At 36.6% G+C, this 13424-nt stretch overlaps 4 protein-coding genes across 4 annotated transcripts in view; 2 read left to right on the top strand and 2 right to left on the bottom strand.

Annotated features, from left to right (window-relative positions):
* Positions 1 to 1484: 1484 nt before the first annotated feature.
* LOC17895296 (cyclin-B2-4) lies at positions 1485 to 4353 on the bottom strand. The gene is made up of 12 exons (XM_006300258.2): positions 4120 to 4353; positions 3899 to 3969; positions 3655 to 3781; positions 3504 to 3563; positions 3376 to 3427; positions 3159 to 3290; positions 2939 to 3082; positions 2770 to 2859; positions 2463 to 2684; positions 2279 to 2377; positions 2009 to 2187; positions 1485 to 1902 (listed from the first exon to the last, which is right to left on the bottom strand). Exons 2-12 carry the CDS (start codon positions 3954 to 3956, stop codon positions 1767 to 1769), a joined length of 1299 nt encoding a protein of 432 aa, XP_006300320.1. The 5' UTR covers positions 3957 to 3969; positions 4120 to 4353; the 3' UTR covers positions 1485 to 1766.
* A 667-nt stretch (positions 4354 to 5020) lies between these two features.
* LOC17895516 (protein FAR1-RELATED SEQUENCE 4) lies at positions 5021 to 7671 on the top strand. The gene is made up of 3 exons (XM_006300730.2): positions 5021 to 7180; positions 7312 to 7368; positions 7469 to 7671. Exons 1-3 carry the CDS (start codon positions 5180 to 5182, stop codon positions 7580 to 7582), a joined length of 2172 nt encoding a protein of 723 aa, XP_006300792.1. The 5' UTR covers positions 5021 to 5179; the 3' UTR covers positions 7583 to 7671.
* Positions 7672 to 8107: 436 nt separating this feature from the next.
* On the bottom strand, positions 8108 to 9949 carry LOC17894321 (GDP-mannose transporter GONST3). The gene is made up of 2 exons (XM_006302357.2): positions 9846 to 9949; positions 8108 to 9639 (listed from the first exon to the last, which is right to left on the bottom strand). Exon 2 carries the CDS (start codon positions 9514 to 9516, stop codon positions 8401 to 8403), a length of 1116 nt encoding a protein of 371 aa, XP_006302419.1. The 5' UTR covers positions 9517 to 9639; positions 9846 to 9949; the 3' UTR covers positions 8108 to 8400.
* A 2883-nt stretch (positions 9950 to 12832) lies between these two features.
* Positions 12833 to 13424, top strand: part of LOC17894018 (protein NLP5) — a 3717-nt gene continuing 3125 nt past the window's right edge. Inside the window, exon 1 of the mRNA XM_006300685.2 lies at positions 12833 to 13225. The gene's annotated coding sequence lies outside the window, so the exon portion shown is untranslated. The remainder of the gene's footprint in view (positions 13226 to 13424) is intronic.

The raw sequence follows: 13424 nt of genomic DNA on the forward strand, positions 1-13424 counted from the left end.
GCAGTATCCAGGAGAATCCGCCATCTTCAACTCGTCAATTCAAGGTACACAAAGTAAGAGGGTAGTTCTGTATCAGGATCAATTCTGATCAGTTGGTTAAGTCCGGTTTATTATCTTGGTTTAGTTAGTGATCAATGTTGGTTCAACATTATGATTAGGCATTGTATATAAGCCAAAGTATAGTTTAGAATCAGTTAAGCTTTGTAACAAAAACATTTTAAGCTGATTAATAAAGTTTTGAGCTCGCTCGTCTCTCCACCGTCATCTCTCTCTTTTCCGGTTAATCGGAGTTTGAATATTATGTATTTTGGGTTACGAATATGTTTCATAAATGAAAACATTGACATGCATGTTTTCTTCACATTAATTGTTGTTTAGAGAATTGACACATCTTATCCAGGTCGAGAGCAGAGAAGAGAACGATGCATATTTCTATCATTATGGTTAGTCTTTTTAATTATCAGAAACTAAGAAAATGATGGTTTTCTGAAAGCGGTCCTTTTTATTCATTCTTTTATTCATCGGATCAACGGGAGAAGAGAAATTAAGACAGGAGTTGTAGGAAATAAAACATTCGACATAGGTTGTGGTAAAAAACGCTGCAACCGCCGATGTCATGGCTTAGTTTCGGCCACCATGACTGGACCACGTCCCGAGCGGCTTCTGTATACATAACCAACACGTTTTGCATCCATTATCATTCTTCTTTCTCCCTCTGTTTTCTTCGCTGGATGCTTCTCCCCTGCACCTTTTTGTACCCATGTTACTTCTTATTTCGGCAAGAAAACAAAATAAACAACTTATGTTCTGTTTTAACTAATTCCTTTTTATATGATGTTAGGCAAATGAGAACTTACAAAACATAAACATAGAAGGTGCATGATCTTTTACGAATGGGGTTGTTCTGTATGAAACTAATACTTATTAGCCTCTAGCCTATTGATTGAAATTTAAAAGGTAAAACTACGACACAAACTGACTCACCGATTGGGAGAGCTGAGACGAGCGAGTTCTCAGGGCATGAAGATAAAAGCAACATTATTGATAAGCAAAGACACAGTTTAGCAATACCACATTCTCTTTTATTCATTTTCCTCTCTCTTTTTGATAATATAAATCTCGTTGAGAGAGGTAGTACACTTCTTATAAGCAAGTCCTTTAGTCAGAAATTTACTGTTTTCAGATCAAGAAAAGGAAAAATACATTACATTATGCAAGGTCAATGTCAACGTCAACGTCAACGGACACTCAAAGTCATTCTAACAGAGACATCTCCAATAGAAAAACAATTGCTCTATACGATGTCGGTAGATCAAATCTACCGGTAAACTCGTTCACCATCTAAAAAGAGAATTTCACTGTTCTTTCTCTTCACTGTCGATAACTAGTTTCACTGTACACTTCAAAAAGAGAGTTTTTAGGGTAAAGTAATTCGAATACAAGCGGTGGGAAGGTGCTGAATCATCCTAACATGTTCTTGTGAGTAATTGGCTAATTGCTCAACCTTGATCATTATTCATTCGTGATGTCATTTATGATACAAAATAGAAACCAAGATGCTGAACTGGAATTTGGAAAGAAGAGCTTGAAATCAAGAACCCTAAAGTTTTCTATTATTCTCTCTCAGCAACGAGAATTGAAAAGATTAAAACCATATACAGAGACTTCGAAACAGACAAAGTCAACAGAGAATTTCCCACTTATGCAACTTGAGTTGCTCCTCTCTCTTTAGCCATTATAGATTCCGTGTGAGCCAAACCGTTGGTTTACAGCAGTAGAAACCCAGCAGGTTCAGTTCTTGCAGCATAACCAAATTTAGAAGTATTGTATTTCCTGTGAACACCTGTTAACTTCCCTGTCCCGGCCTTGTGATGGAAAGCAACCATCTTTCTCGAACATTCCCTGTGAGATTGAACATCAACAACAAAACATTATCAGAAACTTAAAAGGCATGTGATGAGGCAGTCAGATCATAAAACTAATAAGCTTCTCAATTTGGTGTTCTTACAGAAGCGTTTCTTCCGTGTAGCCTGAGTGGAACTCACAGGTTTTGCTCCAATCCTCGAATCCTTTAAGTGTGGACTGAGCTGTGTAGATAGCTGAGGCTGCTAACTGAGAGGGAGTGTACTGTAGCATCTCGTACTCCACTAGGCATAGCTCGATGATGAAGAATGATAAAAGCTCCACCTGAAACATACAAATTTACATTTCACACCTAATGCTGATGTTTTTATTCTCTATATAACATTAAGAGAGAAGATTCTGAAGTTACACAAACCTTTTTGTCAGATTGAGCAGCTTTGAGAAACCTCCTCATGAACACATATGGAGTTGGAAGACAGAAATTGAACTGCAAGGTATTCGCCATCAACTTCTCCTGCACGACACATGCAATGATCATCAACAAATAAAGCAGAGCATCCATGGTTGTAATTAGGACACGTTCTAGTTTAAGGTTATACCATATCAAGAATCTCTGTCCTAGTGTAAGCCTTGTCAGAGATGAGGATAAGATCATCTACAACCGGAACTGAAACTTCTTCGTATTTGCAAGCAAGCAACATAGCTGTTACACCCACAAGCTGAAGCTTTTTCCTTGCAATATTGTGAATCGCAAGAAATCTGTCAATGAGATTGATTGTGAGGTAAAGCGTCTCCTCCATCAGCTCAAACTTGTAATGCACCTGCAAAAGAATTCACAGTAAGCTTTACACTGAGACATCAAATACAAAATCAGAGCAATTTTTATGTATTTTTGTGTGTTTCTACCTCAATCAACCAATCAATAAGGATTCCTCTCATCCTCTCGTTAATGTCATGTTGATTCTCAATGTAATTAGGCGGGACGCAGCTACGACACTGCAAAATAAATGAAAAAGTTACAATCTTGAAACCAGAATGATCATATCAATACAGAAACAGAACCACCAAAAGTTACCTCATTTTTCTTGTAGAAGCAATATATGTCGTCAATGTATTCGACTACAGCTAGAGGATTCGTCTTGTCACAGCTGTCTATATCCATCACAGACTCTTTTTCTTCAATATCAATATCATTTGAATCTTCCATCTCAATTCCTTCCTGCAGAAAAAAAGAAAGACAATATGTTAATCATCACAGTAACCAAACAAAAGAGGACTTAAACAATATGTTATACCATTCTGTCAATCTCTTCAAGCATGGCTTCAGTGTGTTGAACAAACATTGGCTCATTAAAGTCTCCTTCTTCCACATCTATTATGATTCTATCCAATACCTCGTTAGATATCAAGTCTGATTTCTTGGTTTCCTAACCACAAAAACTTGAGATTAGACCTGAAATAATGTACTACTTTTCAAATAGCAAATTCATTAGTGTCAATATAGAAAGTTACCCCCTTGTGGATTTGAGGATTGTTCTCAGCTAACTGAGCAGCAGCAAACTTCCTGAAAATGAAATCATGAGTTAGAGCTCCTAAACAACAAACTCATACTGAAGCAAAAATCAATTGAAATCACTGACCTAGTAACTGGTCGATGCACTGGAACAGGTGGAATCTTTTTGTTACAAATCTCATTTTTCCTGAGATAAAAATTGGTTCATTTAGATAAGCAAAAACAACTTTTCATCAACGGATCATAGGAAGAAGAAGTTATCAAAAAAATATTATTACTCAGTGAATGGTCTCTTGTTGACAGCACAAGGATAAACCGGAGCTCCGATGATGTTCTTGTTTATGTTACTCAATGCTCTTCTTGTCTGCCCGTTCCCCGGAACCACCTTTCCTCCACGTAAACCCCCTGTTGTAACAATTGACAAAATCAATCCCTTTTTTATTTTACTACATCAAACAAAAGATTTGATTTTTTTTGACTAAAAGAGTAATTTTTTTTTATTTTTGATTCTGATATAATTACCTTGTTGTCGATTCATCGTTCCAATAGCTGCGTGTCTGTTCTCATCTGACCCACCCATTGTTTTGCCGTGTCTGAGAATCTCAGAAACAATGTGTTCACAATTAAAAACAATACAAAAACTGGGTTCTTGGATGCAAAATTGAGAATCTAAAAAGACTCGATCAAGAACAAGACTTAGATCTAATAAAAACCCAGATGAAATTAAACAGTTAAGATCTTACCTTTAACGCTAGGTCTCTCTGTCAGAAGCAAAATCCCATAACAGCAACAGAGAAATCGACCTCTGTATGGTTCTATTCTCTTTATTATTGTTCAAGACTCGTCGTCCCCTCTTATCTTCTCCTCTCTCACAACGGAAACCAAACTGGAAAAGGAAATAAGAAAAACAAAAATAAAAGGGACTGTAGAGAGTAATCCAAAGATTTTGAAGACGTGAAGAGCGGATATATGTCTTTGCTACACAAAAAAAAAAAAGATTATAGTGTTTTTTTTTTGGGGATTTTCTTTTTTTTTTTTAAATATGAAATCAACGGCTAGTTAATCTAAGCCGTTGGATGCAACCTCAGAAAGGGAAAAAAGCCCTAATGAAAAAAGGAAATAGCAACCAACGGCTATATTTGTTTAACCAATGTGCGTCTTTTCAAAATTTGGCTTATTTTTTCTTCGTTATTACTTATTACTACTACACGCTCAATGGTCCATGTTTTATTTCAATGTCGCCGACCACCTACCGCCTCTTTCTTATTTTATTTTTTTTTCTAATTTTTTTTTGCAAGTACTGTATTTTTCTTTCTTTACATTGTTATATTTTATTTACCAAAAAAAAAAAACATTGTTATATTTTTACCCAATTATGACTTATGAGTGTTCTTACTGAAACTAATAGATGATTTAAATATTTAAAACTTAGTCTAGCGGCTCTTCTCCCTTTTCTTTTTTTTTTCCTTCTTTTTTTCCAATAGCTTTGTTATATAAGTCAAAACATTTTCTAAAAGAGTTGTAAAATAAGTCAAAACCAAATTGCCCAATACGGCCCAATGTTTGAGAAATAGAGGCTCAATACGGCCCAATATTACCTCCCACGCCTCAGAGATTTTTTTCAAGTCTCTCTCTTCTCTTCCAATTTCTCTCGAATGTTTTTTTATTTTACTCCTTCGGATCTTACTAAAAACCACAGATGAATCAGTTTCTGTGATTTTTTTTGTCTATAATCTGCTTCGTTTGTTGTAATCACCGGTCTGTATCGATAAATTTTGGTGAGGGGTTGGAGCTTCTTCTGAAATGGAGTTTGAGACTCACGAAGATGCGTATTTGTTCTACAAAGATTACGCTAAATCCGTTGGTTTTGGGACTGCGAAATTGAGCAGTCGAAGATCGAGAGCTTCGAAGGAGTTCATCGATGCCAAATTCTCTTGCATACGCTATGGAAGCAAACAGCAATCTGATGATGCGATTAACCCTAGAGCTTCCCCTAAAATCGGATGCAAAGCGAGTATGCATGTGAAGCGAAGACCAGACGGGAAATGGTACGTTTACAGTTTCATCAAAGAGCACAATCACGAGCTTTTACCAGAGCAAGCTCATTTCTTCAGGAGCCACAGAAACACCGAGCCTGTGAAGTCCACCGATGCTCGTTTGAGGAGGAAGAAGAACAGTCCCTTGACTGATTGTAAACATCTCAGTGCTTATAATGATCTTGATTTCATAGATGGTTACATGAGGAATCAGCATGATAAAGGACGGAGACTTGTTCTTCACGATGGTGATGCTCAAATCTTGCTTGAGTTTCTTATGCGTATGCAGGAGGAGAATCCCAACTTCTTTTTCGCTGTTGATTTCAGTGAAGATCATTTGCTGAGAAATGTGTTCTGGGTTGATGCTAAAGGGATTCAAGATTATAAAAGTTTCAGTGATGTGGTTTCTTTCGATACAACTTATTTCCTGAGTAAATATAAGATACCGTTAGTTCTTTTTATTGGAGTCAATCATCATGTTCAACCTGTGTTGCTTGGTTGTGGATTGCTTGCAGATGATACAGTTTACACTTATGTCTGGTTGATGCAATCTTGGCTAGTTGCAATGGGTGGTCAAAAACCTAAAGTAATGCTTACTGACCAAAACAATGCTATTAAAGCAGCTATTGCTGCGGTCTTACCGGAAACTAGTCATTGCTATTGCTTGTGGCATGTACTGGACCGGCTTCCCATGAATCTGGACTATTGGAGCATGTGGCAAGACACTTTCATGAAAAAGTTTTTCAAATGTATATACAGGTCATGGTCTGAGGAGGAATTCGATAGGAGGTGGTTGAAATTGATAGACAAGTTTAATCTTAGGGATGTTCAGTGGATGCGGTCTTTGTATGAGGATCGTAAGTTCTGGGCACCTACCTTTATGAGGGGAGTATCATTTGCTGGGTTATCAACACGTTATCGTTCAGAAAGCGTGAATTCTTTGTTTGATAGGTATCTTCAAGTTGAAACTTCACTTAAGGAGTTCTTAGAAGGATATGGACTAATGCTAGAAGATATGTATGAAGAGGAAGCCAAAGCAGATTTTGATGCTTGGCATGAAGCACCTGAGTTGAAATCTCCATCACCTTTTGAAAAGCAAGTGTTACTTGTGTACACACATGAAATATTCAGAAAATTCCAACTTGAGGTTTTGGGTGCTGCTGCTTGCCACCTTACAAAGGAGAGTGAGGAAGGAACAACTTACAGCGTTAAGGACTTTGACGACGATCAGAAATATTTGGTCGACTGGAATGAATTTAAGTCAGATATTTACTGCTCTTGCCGTTCCTTTGAGTACAAGGGATATCTCTGTAGACATGCAATTGTTGTCCTCCAAATGTCTGGTGTTTTCACCATTCCGATAAACTATGTGCTGCAAAGATGGACTAATGCAGCTAGAAACAGACATCAGATCAGTGGAAACCTTGAACTTGTGCAGTCTAATATCCGTCGTTTCAATGATCTTTGCCGCCGAGCCATCATTTTGGGAGAAGAAGGATCTCTCTCCCAAGAAAGTTATGACATCGCCATGTTTGCAATGAAAGAAGCTTTTAAACAATGTGCTATCAAGTGTAATACCATCGAACATCCCGCCAGATGTGATGACGCTGCAATTCAAGTAGGAACTGTCCAAGAAGGAAATCAATATGGATCCACACTGAAGCAGGTTGAATTCGAACCTAACATACTTGCAGGCAATGCTCCCGTGCAAGCTGAAACCAGAAAGGAGAAGCAAAGTAGCCTAAACAATACATCTAAAAAGTCAAAGGTCTGTAGCTTTTCTTTTTCACTATGCAATTAGAATCATCAATTTCCGCTAAGCTGTCAAACCTTGATGATGTGATGCGTAACTTTGTTCATTTTTTAATATTTTTCATTGATCCTTTTCCATCTTTGCAGCATATGGCTCAATCTGAAACTGTTGGTGAGGGAAGCCAAGAAGGATTTCAACATGTGGTATAATTTTCCCATCTGCATCCATGCAAACCACTCGTTGACAATTAGTGAACTTTTATTCAGTTCATATGTTTGTGTTTCTGATCGTTTTCTATTGCAGGCAGTGTCAGGGCAATTTCACAACACAATGCCAGGAATTTTCCAAAATGCAATCTCCACGGAGTTCCACAATTTTGCGGCTACAAATATGCATCAGAACAATCCCCCTGGGTAAAAGAATTACCGCCGACAAGCTTGATAGCTTTCTTTGTGTGTAATATAATTCCTGCACTCCTTGTTTACCGGCTTTTCCTCTGGTTCCATTGTTTAGTAATTGTGAATCAGTTGGAGAAAGTTCATGAACTACTAATAGGGCGATGGTCAGTGGCTAATATAAAATTAGATTGCAGTTGGAGAAAGTTCATGAACTACTAATAGGGCGATGGTCAGTGGCTAATATAAAATTAGATTGGCTTCTAGCCTTCAGCTAATCTTCAACGAAATACCATCTTCTATAATTGGATTTAGGTTGGTCGAGAAAAAAAAAAAAAAAAAATGGATTTAGGTTAAGGAGATAGACTTGAAATCTATTGGGCTTCGCCCGCGCAGGTTCGAACCCTGCTGTTGACGATATTTTTTTAAATTTTCAATTACTTACTGCTACGGGTTTAGGTGCTCTCATAAATTAACTTCGCACTTACAAAGATTAGATCGAGTCCCCAAACTTTTTTTTTTTGAACTTTTGTCAACACAGAGGAAACATAAGAATGAATCCTTTACTCGCACATAAATCAGGTCCAAGAAACAAATCCGAACACAATGTAGCAACGAAACACATCAAAAGGTAATCAAGAAAACCATATTATTCAACTACTGGATCAGGAACGCTGTAGTCTTACTTCTAGTTACAAAAGAATTGCATAACCCACTAACTACAATCTTTAATTGAAAACGATATCGTATCAGTACAGAGAAAACTACAGCCACTGCAAGTTCAACACATCAGAATCATAGTTTCTCTTCTGATTTACCATCTGCAGTGGATGGATATGATTATCGTTTCTCTTCTGATATCGGAGCTTCCTTTATATCTATGCTGTTGCTCTCCTTGTTTTCCTGCATCTCCAGCAGTTTCTCCTGTTCCTCATCTTGCTCTTGCGGTTTAGCTTCTTGTGCAGCCTTAGGTTTCTTGATGGTAGATTGCTGATACATGACTCCGCCAAACATACAAATCAAGAGCCCTAAGGTTCCAACAAACGTTGAATGTTTATCCCAGACCATCAAATTGATCACAACTGTCAACAGCTTGTTCACAATTCCAAGAACAGTGAATCCCGTTGCAGAAATGGCCCGGCGACATGAGAACCCGAAGAAAGAGATGGCTAAGCCGAATAGACACGATAAACCCACAGGTAAAACCACTTGGAACGAGTACCAATCAGTCTCGTCGGTGATTTCGTGCTTTATCTTCTTTAACTCTCCCATTATAAGCAGCTCGAGGGGAAACAAAAGCAGAGCCTCGAGGTTATTGTAGAGAACAAGACCCCAAGTGTTCAAGCCAATCGTCATAACCACATGCTTGATGTAAACAAAGTCTATGGTCATGCTCACCAGATACGCAAGAGCCCAGCTATACGCTGCGATTGTAAACTGGTAATCCGTGAACACGTAAATCAAACTCCCCCCAAATATAGTAGCCAAAGATCCCCAGGTCTTGACAGACGGCCACGGCTCGTGCAAGAAAAGCGTTTCCCCAATGGCAACAAAAATCGGAACAGCGGAGCGAAAGACAATGAAAGTATCGACATTAGCGTGGAGGAGAAGCTCACTGTTGGTGAACAGAGACAAGTAGAATATCATAGCAGCAGGAAGAAAGCGCCACATTGTCAAGAGATTAAGCGAATCATGCTCGATTAGCTTCATCTGAGCACAGAGCAAAACACCAGCTGCACTTGTAAAGTACTGCATAGCGGTCAACGCACCGGGATAAGGAAATTTCATGATAGCCCATTTGTTGATGATGGAGAGAAGAGAAGCCGAGAGGCAATAACCAGCAGCTACACCATAGACTGAGGCTTGACGAAGGAAAACACTAGACCAAGTCTCTTGGGTTGGCTCTGCAACAATCTTAACCTCCATTGAAGTTCCATTTTCCTCATCGTTCGTCATCTCTAATGAATCCGAAGAAAAGATCTGACGTCGGTGGGAATTTCACACTCAGTAACTCATTAGCTTCCGACTAGAGAACTCGAATTATTTCCAATTAGAGGGGACTCTGAAACTATACAAGCTCTGCGAGTAGCCAAGGATGCAGAAAACTAGGGTTTATACGTGAAATTGATTCAAATCGATGGCAACAACAATTAGAATTAGATCATGAGGGATTAAGATTAGATCTCGCCGAATCTAGCTTAACAAGACTACCAATAGAACGGAAACATATGTACGGTTTATAAACAGCTGAGTAATCGTGTACGAGGAGAACTGAAGAAGCTTACCTCTCTTGATGTTTGATAATCTCGAAATCGCAGTCGCCGGAGAAGAAGAAGAAGTAGAGAAGAGAGGAAGCTCTTTTTAGTAAAACAATATACACAGGGGAAGCAATACGAAAAATATAAATATAATGGATTTGCTAATATGTAAACAAATAAAATTTTATCGAACTACTTTATAATAAATAGATTATCAAAAATATACACTAATAACACAATTGTCTTCCAAATTACTGATTGAGATTTTTTTTTTTCTTTTTTTCTAATTTTATCATTTTTATTGGGAATTAATTCTCCCAAATAGTTTTCCTTTTTTTTAAAAAAAAAACCTCCCAAATAGTTTTCCAAACAAAAAAATAATACTATAAAAATGATTCGTTAATCTTATAGAAGAATCAACTATTCACACCAAAAAAAAAAAAGAAGAATCAACTATTTCAAGTTTTTTTTACATAAAAATCATTATTTATTTATTTGACGTAAGGTTACTAAATTTTTATCTAACAAGTCAGAATTGATTAAAGAAATACCAAAAGCACAATAATGAATGAGGAGGTAAGTAAACCAGAGGCATGTGTCACGCACGAGATCCGAAGCATTCCTGATCTCACTTCTCAGGTCAAAGACCCTTTAAGAAAACGTTGTTGTGTTCCTTAATCTATGACTGTCCCTTTTCAATATTATACTGAAGTTACTCCCTGAGTTGGCTACTCGACGACTACATTTATTTCGGGGGATTAGTCGGGTCTTTAAGCTTCCTGATTAACAAACAATAAAGCATTATAATTGAAGTTGAATCTGTTTTATCACTTCTGATCAGTCACTTGATTAATTATGATCTATGTATGGTTTTTTGCTTTGGTCTGTGTTTGCAATACCCTCTTTCTTACGTCTTGTGTGTGTTACTTATTTGTAAGCTCCGCACAATAAGCCCATTTGATATAAATTAATCCTGTAGTGGTGATTATAAAATCTGCTAACAGGTCCAATAATGATGAGCTTTTGGTGCAGTTTACAAAATCTTGGATCCATGTTTCGGAAAATTCAAATCCCATCATGGCTTAATCAAGTTGGCCTCGCTTTTGATTACATATGAAGGAATACTTTTTATTAGGATTTATGATGTAATATATTACTATTCGTATTAGTCCGGTTAATTCCACTATTCAGTAAAGTTTCTAGCATACTGTAATCCAGCTGAAACTAGGGATGCTGTTTTGGATTCGTTATTATGATGCATCTCACATCTAAAAATGTAATATAAATCAGAATTTTATACGAGTCTAATCGTTTTCAATAAAACTGGTTTTATAATACTTAATTTAATGTATCTGGTTAAAGAAACTACAAAATGAAACTGAATCATCAACAACATATGCTCTTCTTAGACCTTTACCTACCAATGTATGTTGTCAGCTAAATCATTTTGCGTGTGACGAGACAATAAAAAAAATGGAAACTCTTTACCTAAAGTATGACTGCCAACATTACCACAACTTGATTAAAGTTTATTCGACCAATCAATCTTCTTTGCTTTTGTTTTTAAAACTACTTTATCGTTGATTTGTCACGTAAATATATTTTACTACTATAGTTTAGGAATACCAAATCAGAGAAGAGATTCCCATATTGCAAAAGGAATAATAACTTCTTTAAATTATATAAATCGGAATCTTCTTCCATACATGTTATGTCAATCATATAAACTCCCTCACCTTTTGTCTCCCAAATTTCAATTTACGGCTGCTATTTATTGCAAAAAAATAAGTATTCTAAGTTCAGTTCACCTATAAATAGTTAGTAGACTCCAACTATGAAAGATTGTCTAGCGGAAGACACATGAAAGATTGGCAAATGCAAGTTACTACATACTTAAAGGATCTTGACCACACAAAGAAACATATAATCTCTCAACCTCACAAGTCACAACACCTACACACGAAGATCCGTAAGTAGAAGATAGTACATAACGTAAGTAGAAGATAGTACATAACGTAAGTAGAAGATAGTACATAACGTAAGTAAGAAAGATAGTACATAATCTAAAAGACCCTTTTAACTCAAAAAAAGGAAAGGGATGAACAAACACCGTTTTTGACAAGTTCTATGTACGTGAACGAGATTCTTTAGCAAGGGAAAGACACAATTGTTCCATAGAAGAGTCACATCTACAACGAAGCTAAGTGGGACACACATTGCTCTCCATTTCTTTTACAAAGTATCTTCCAATAGCGGACAAACGCTGACCTAAAAGAACCCAAATCAAGAAATTAAAAAAATCAACCAGATTAACAAAAAAAAATAATATTCTCTATATAGTAATATTTATTTATTTTGTTTATTTTAAAAATATTTTTACCCATGGGGGAAAAGCAAAACCTGCTCCCCACTTGTTTTTCCTCTCAACTTGCTCTCATCAATTAAAAATACTTTAAAGTAAATTATTACTTGACATCTTCTCTCTAAACTGTGCTTATAGAATCTTTTATTTGCTTTTAGTATAACTATCAAATACGTACGTACTTCTCTTTTGGAGAGTGTAGCCACATGGAAGTAGTATATATAATCAGGTCATATCGTCTAAATAATGCGGAAAATATCAAAGACGCAATCGTGTTTAAACTTAGTTACTACCTTTTCTTTTCCAAATTTCTTGGGTTTACAATATACAAGTTATCGAATTTAATAAACATGTAAATAATAACAAAGTCAGCGTCGAAAATTCAACTTTATAATAACTCATTAATATGTTTTTTTGTCAACTCTTAACTTGGTCCCTTATTATTGGCTCTAAAAAAATTATTATTAGCGCTAATTGCTGATATTTTCTCTCCTACATTAAAACGTTGACTTCTTCTTACCATTGCCCCCAAGACATGAGAGTAGTAGAGAGAATATGGGAATCTCCGTCCTTGGATATTTTCCTTTCTTTTTTCTTTTTCCTTTTCTCAACACATCCACGCAGCCTGGAAGTGAGAGAAGCAGAGAGAGAGAGAGAGACAGTCTTGTTCTGTTGTGAGATATAAAAAAGTATTAACTGAAGAGTGTTTTTTTCCCCGATGCGTATATGAGATAACGATGCCTCAAAAATGATTATTTTTTTTGTTGGGTGATTTGCGTGGAAGAGGTACCCCTTATACCTTACCTTACTTCTTCACCAGGGACATACCCATCAAAGAGACATCTTTACAGCTTTCTTTTCCCTCAGATTTTGGGTGTTTCAAACTGTTTCTCCTTGTCTCTCGGACAACCAAGTTGGTCTTTCTAAGGACAGTTCTTTTCTCTTTTTTTTTTTTTTCCTTTCCCTTCCAAGAATCTTCAAATTAAGAAAGATAAACATTTATAACCTACTTCAAGAATCTTCCAAGAATCTGACGTCTTTTCTTGTGAGTTTTCTTCTTCTTTCCCATTTCTGAACTTGAAAGGTCTCATCTTTTATTTCTTTTGTTATGCAAGAATCAGATTAGTTTAGTGTTAAACTTCTATTTAAGAGATTCCCTTCTTTGATTGAGGTTAAAATCAGTGTATCTTAACCCACAAGGGATTAGGGTATTTTAACCAACTTGTAAGAATCAACAGACTACC

This window comes from Capsella rubella, unplaced genomic scaffold, assembly GCF_000375325.1.
Source record: "Capsella rubella cultivar Monte Gargano unplaced genomic scaffold, Caprub1_0 scaffold_2, whole genome shotgun sequence".
Taxonomy (NCBI): domain Eukaryota; kingdom Viridiplantae; phylum Streptophyta; class Magnoliopsida; order Brassicales; family Brassicaceae; genus Capsella; species Capsella rubella.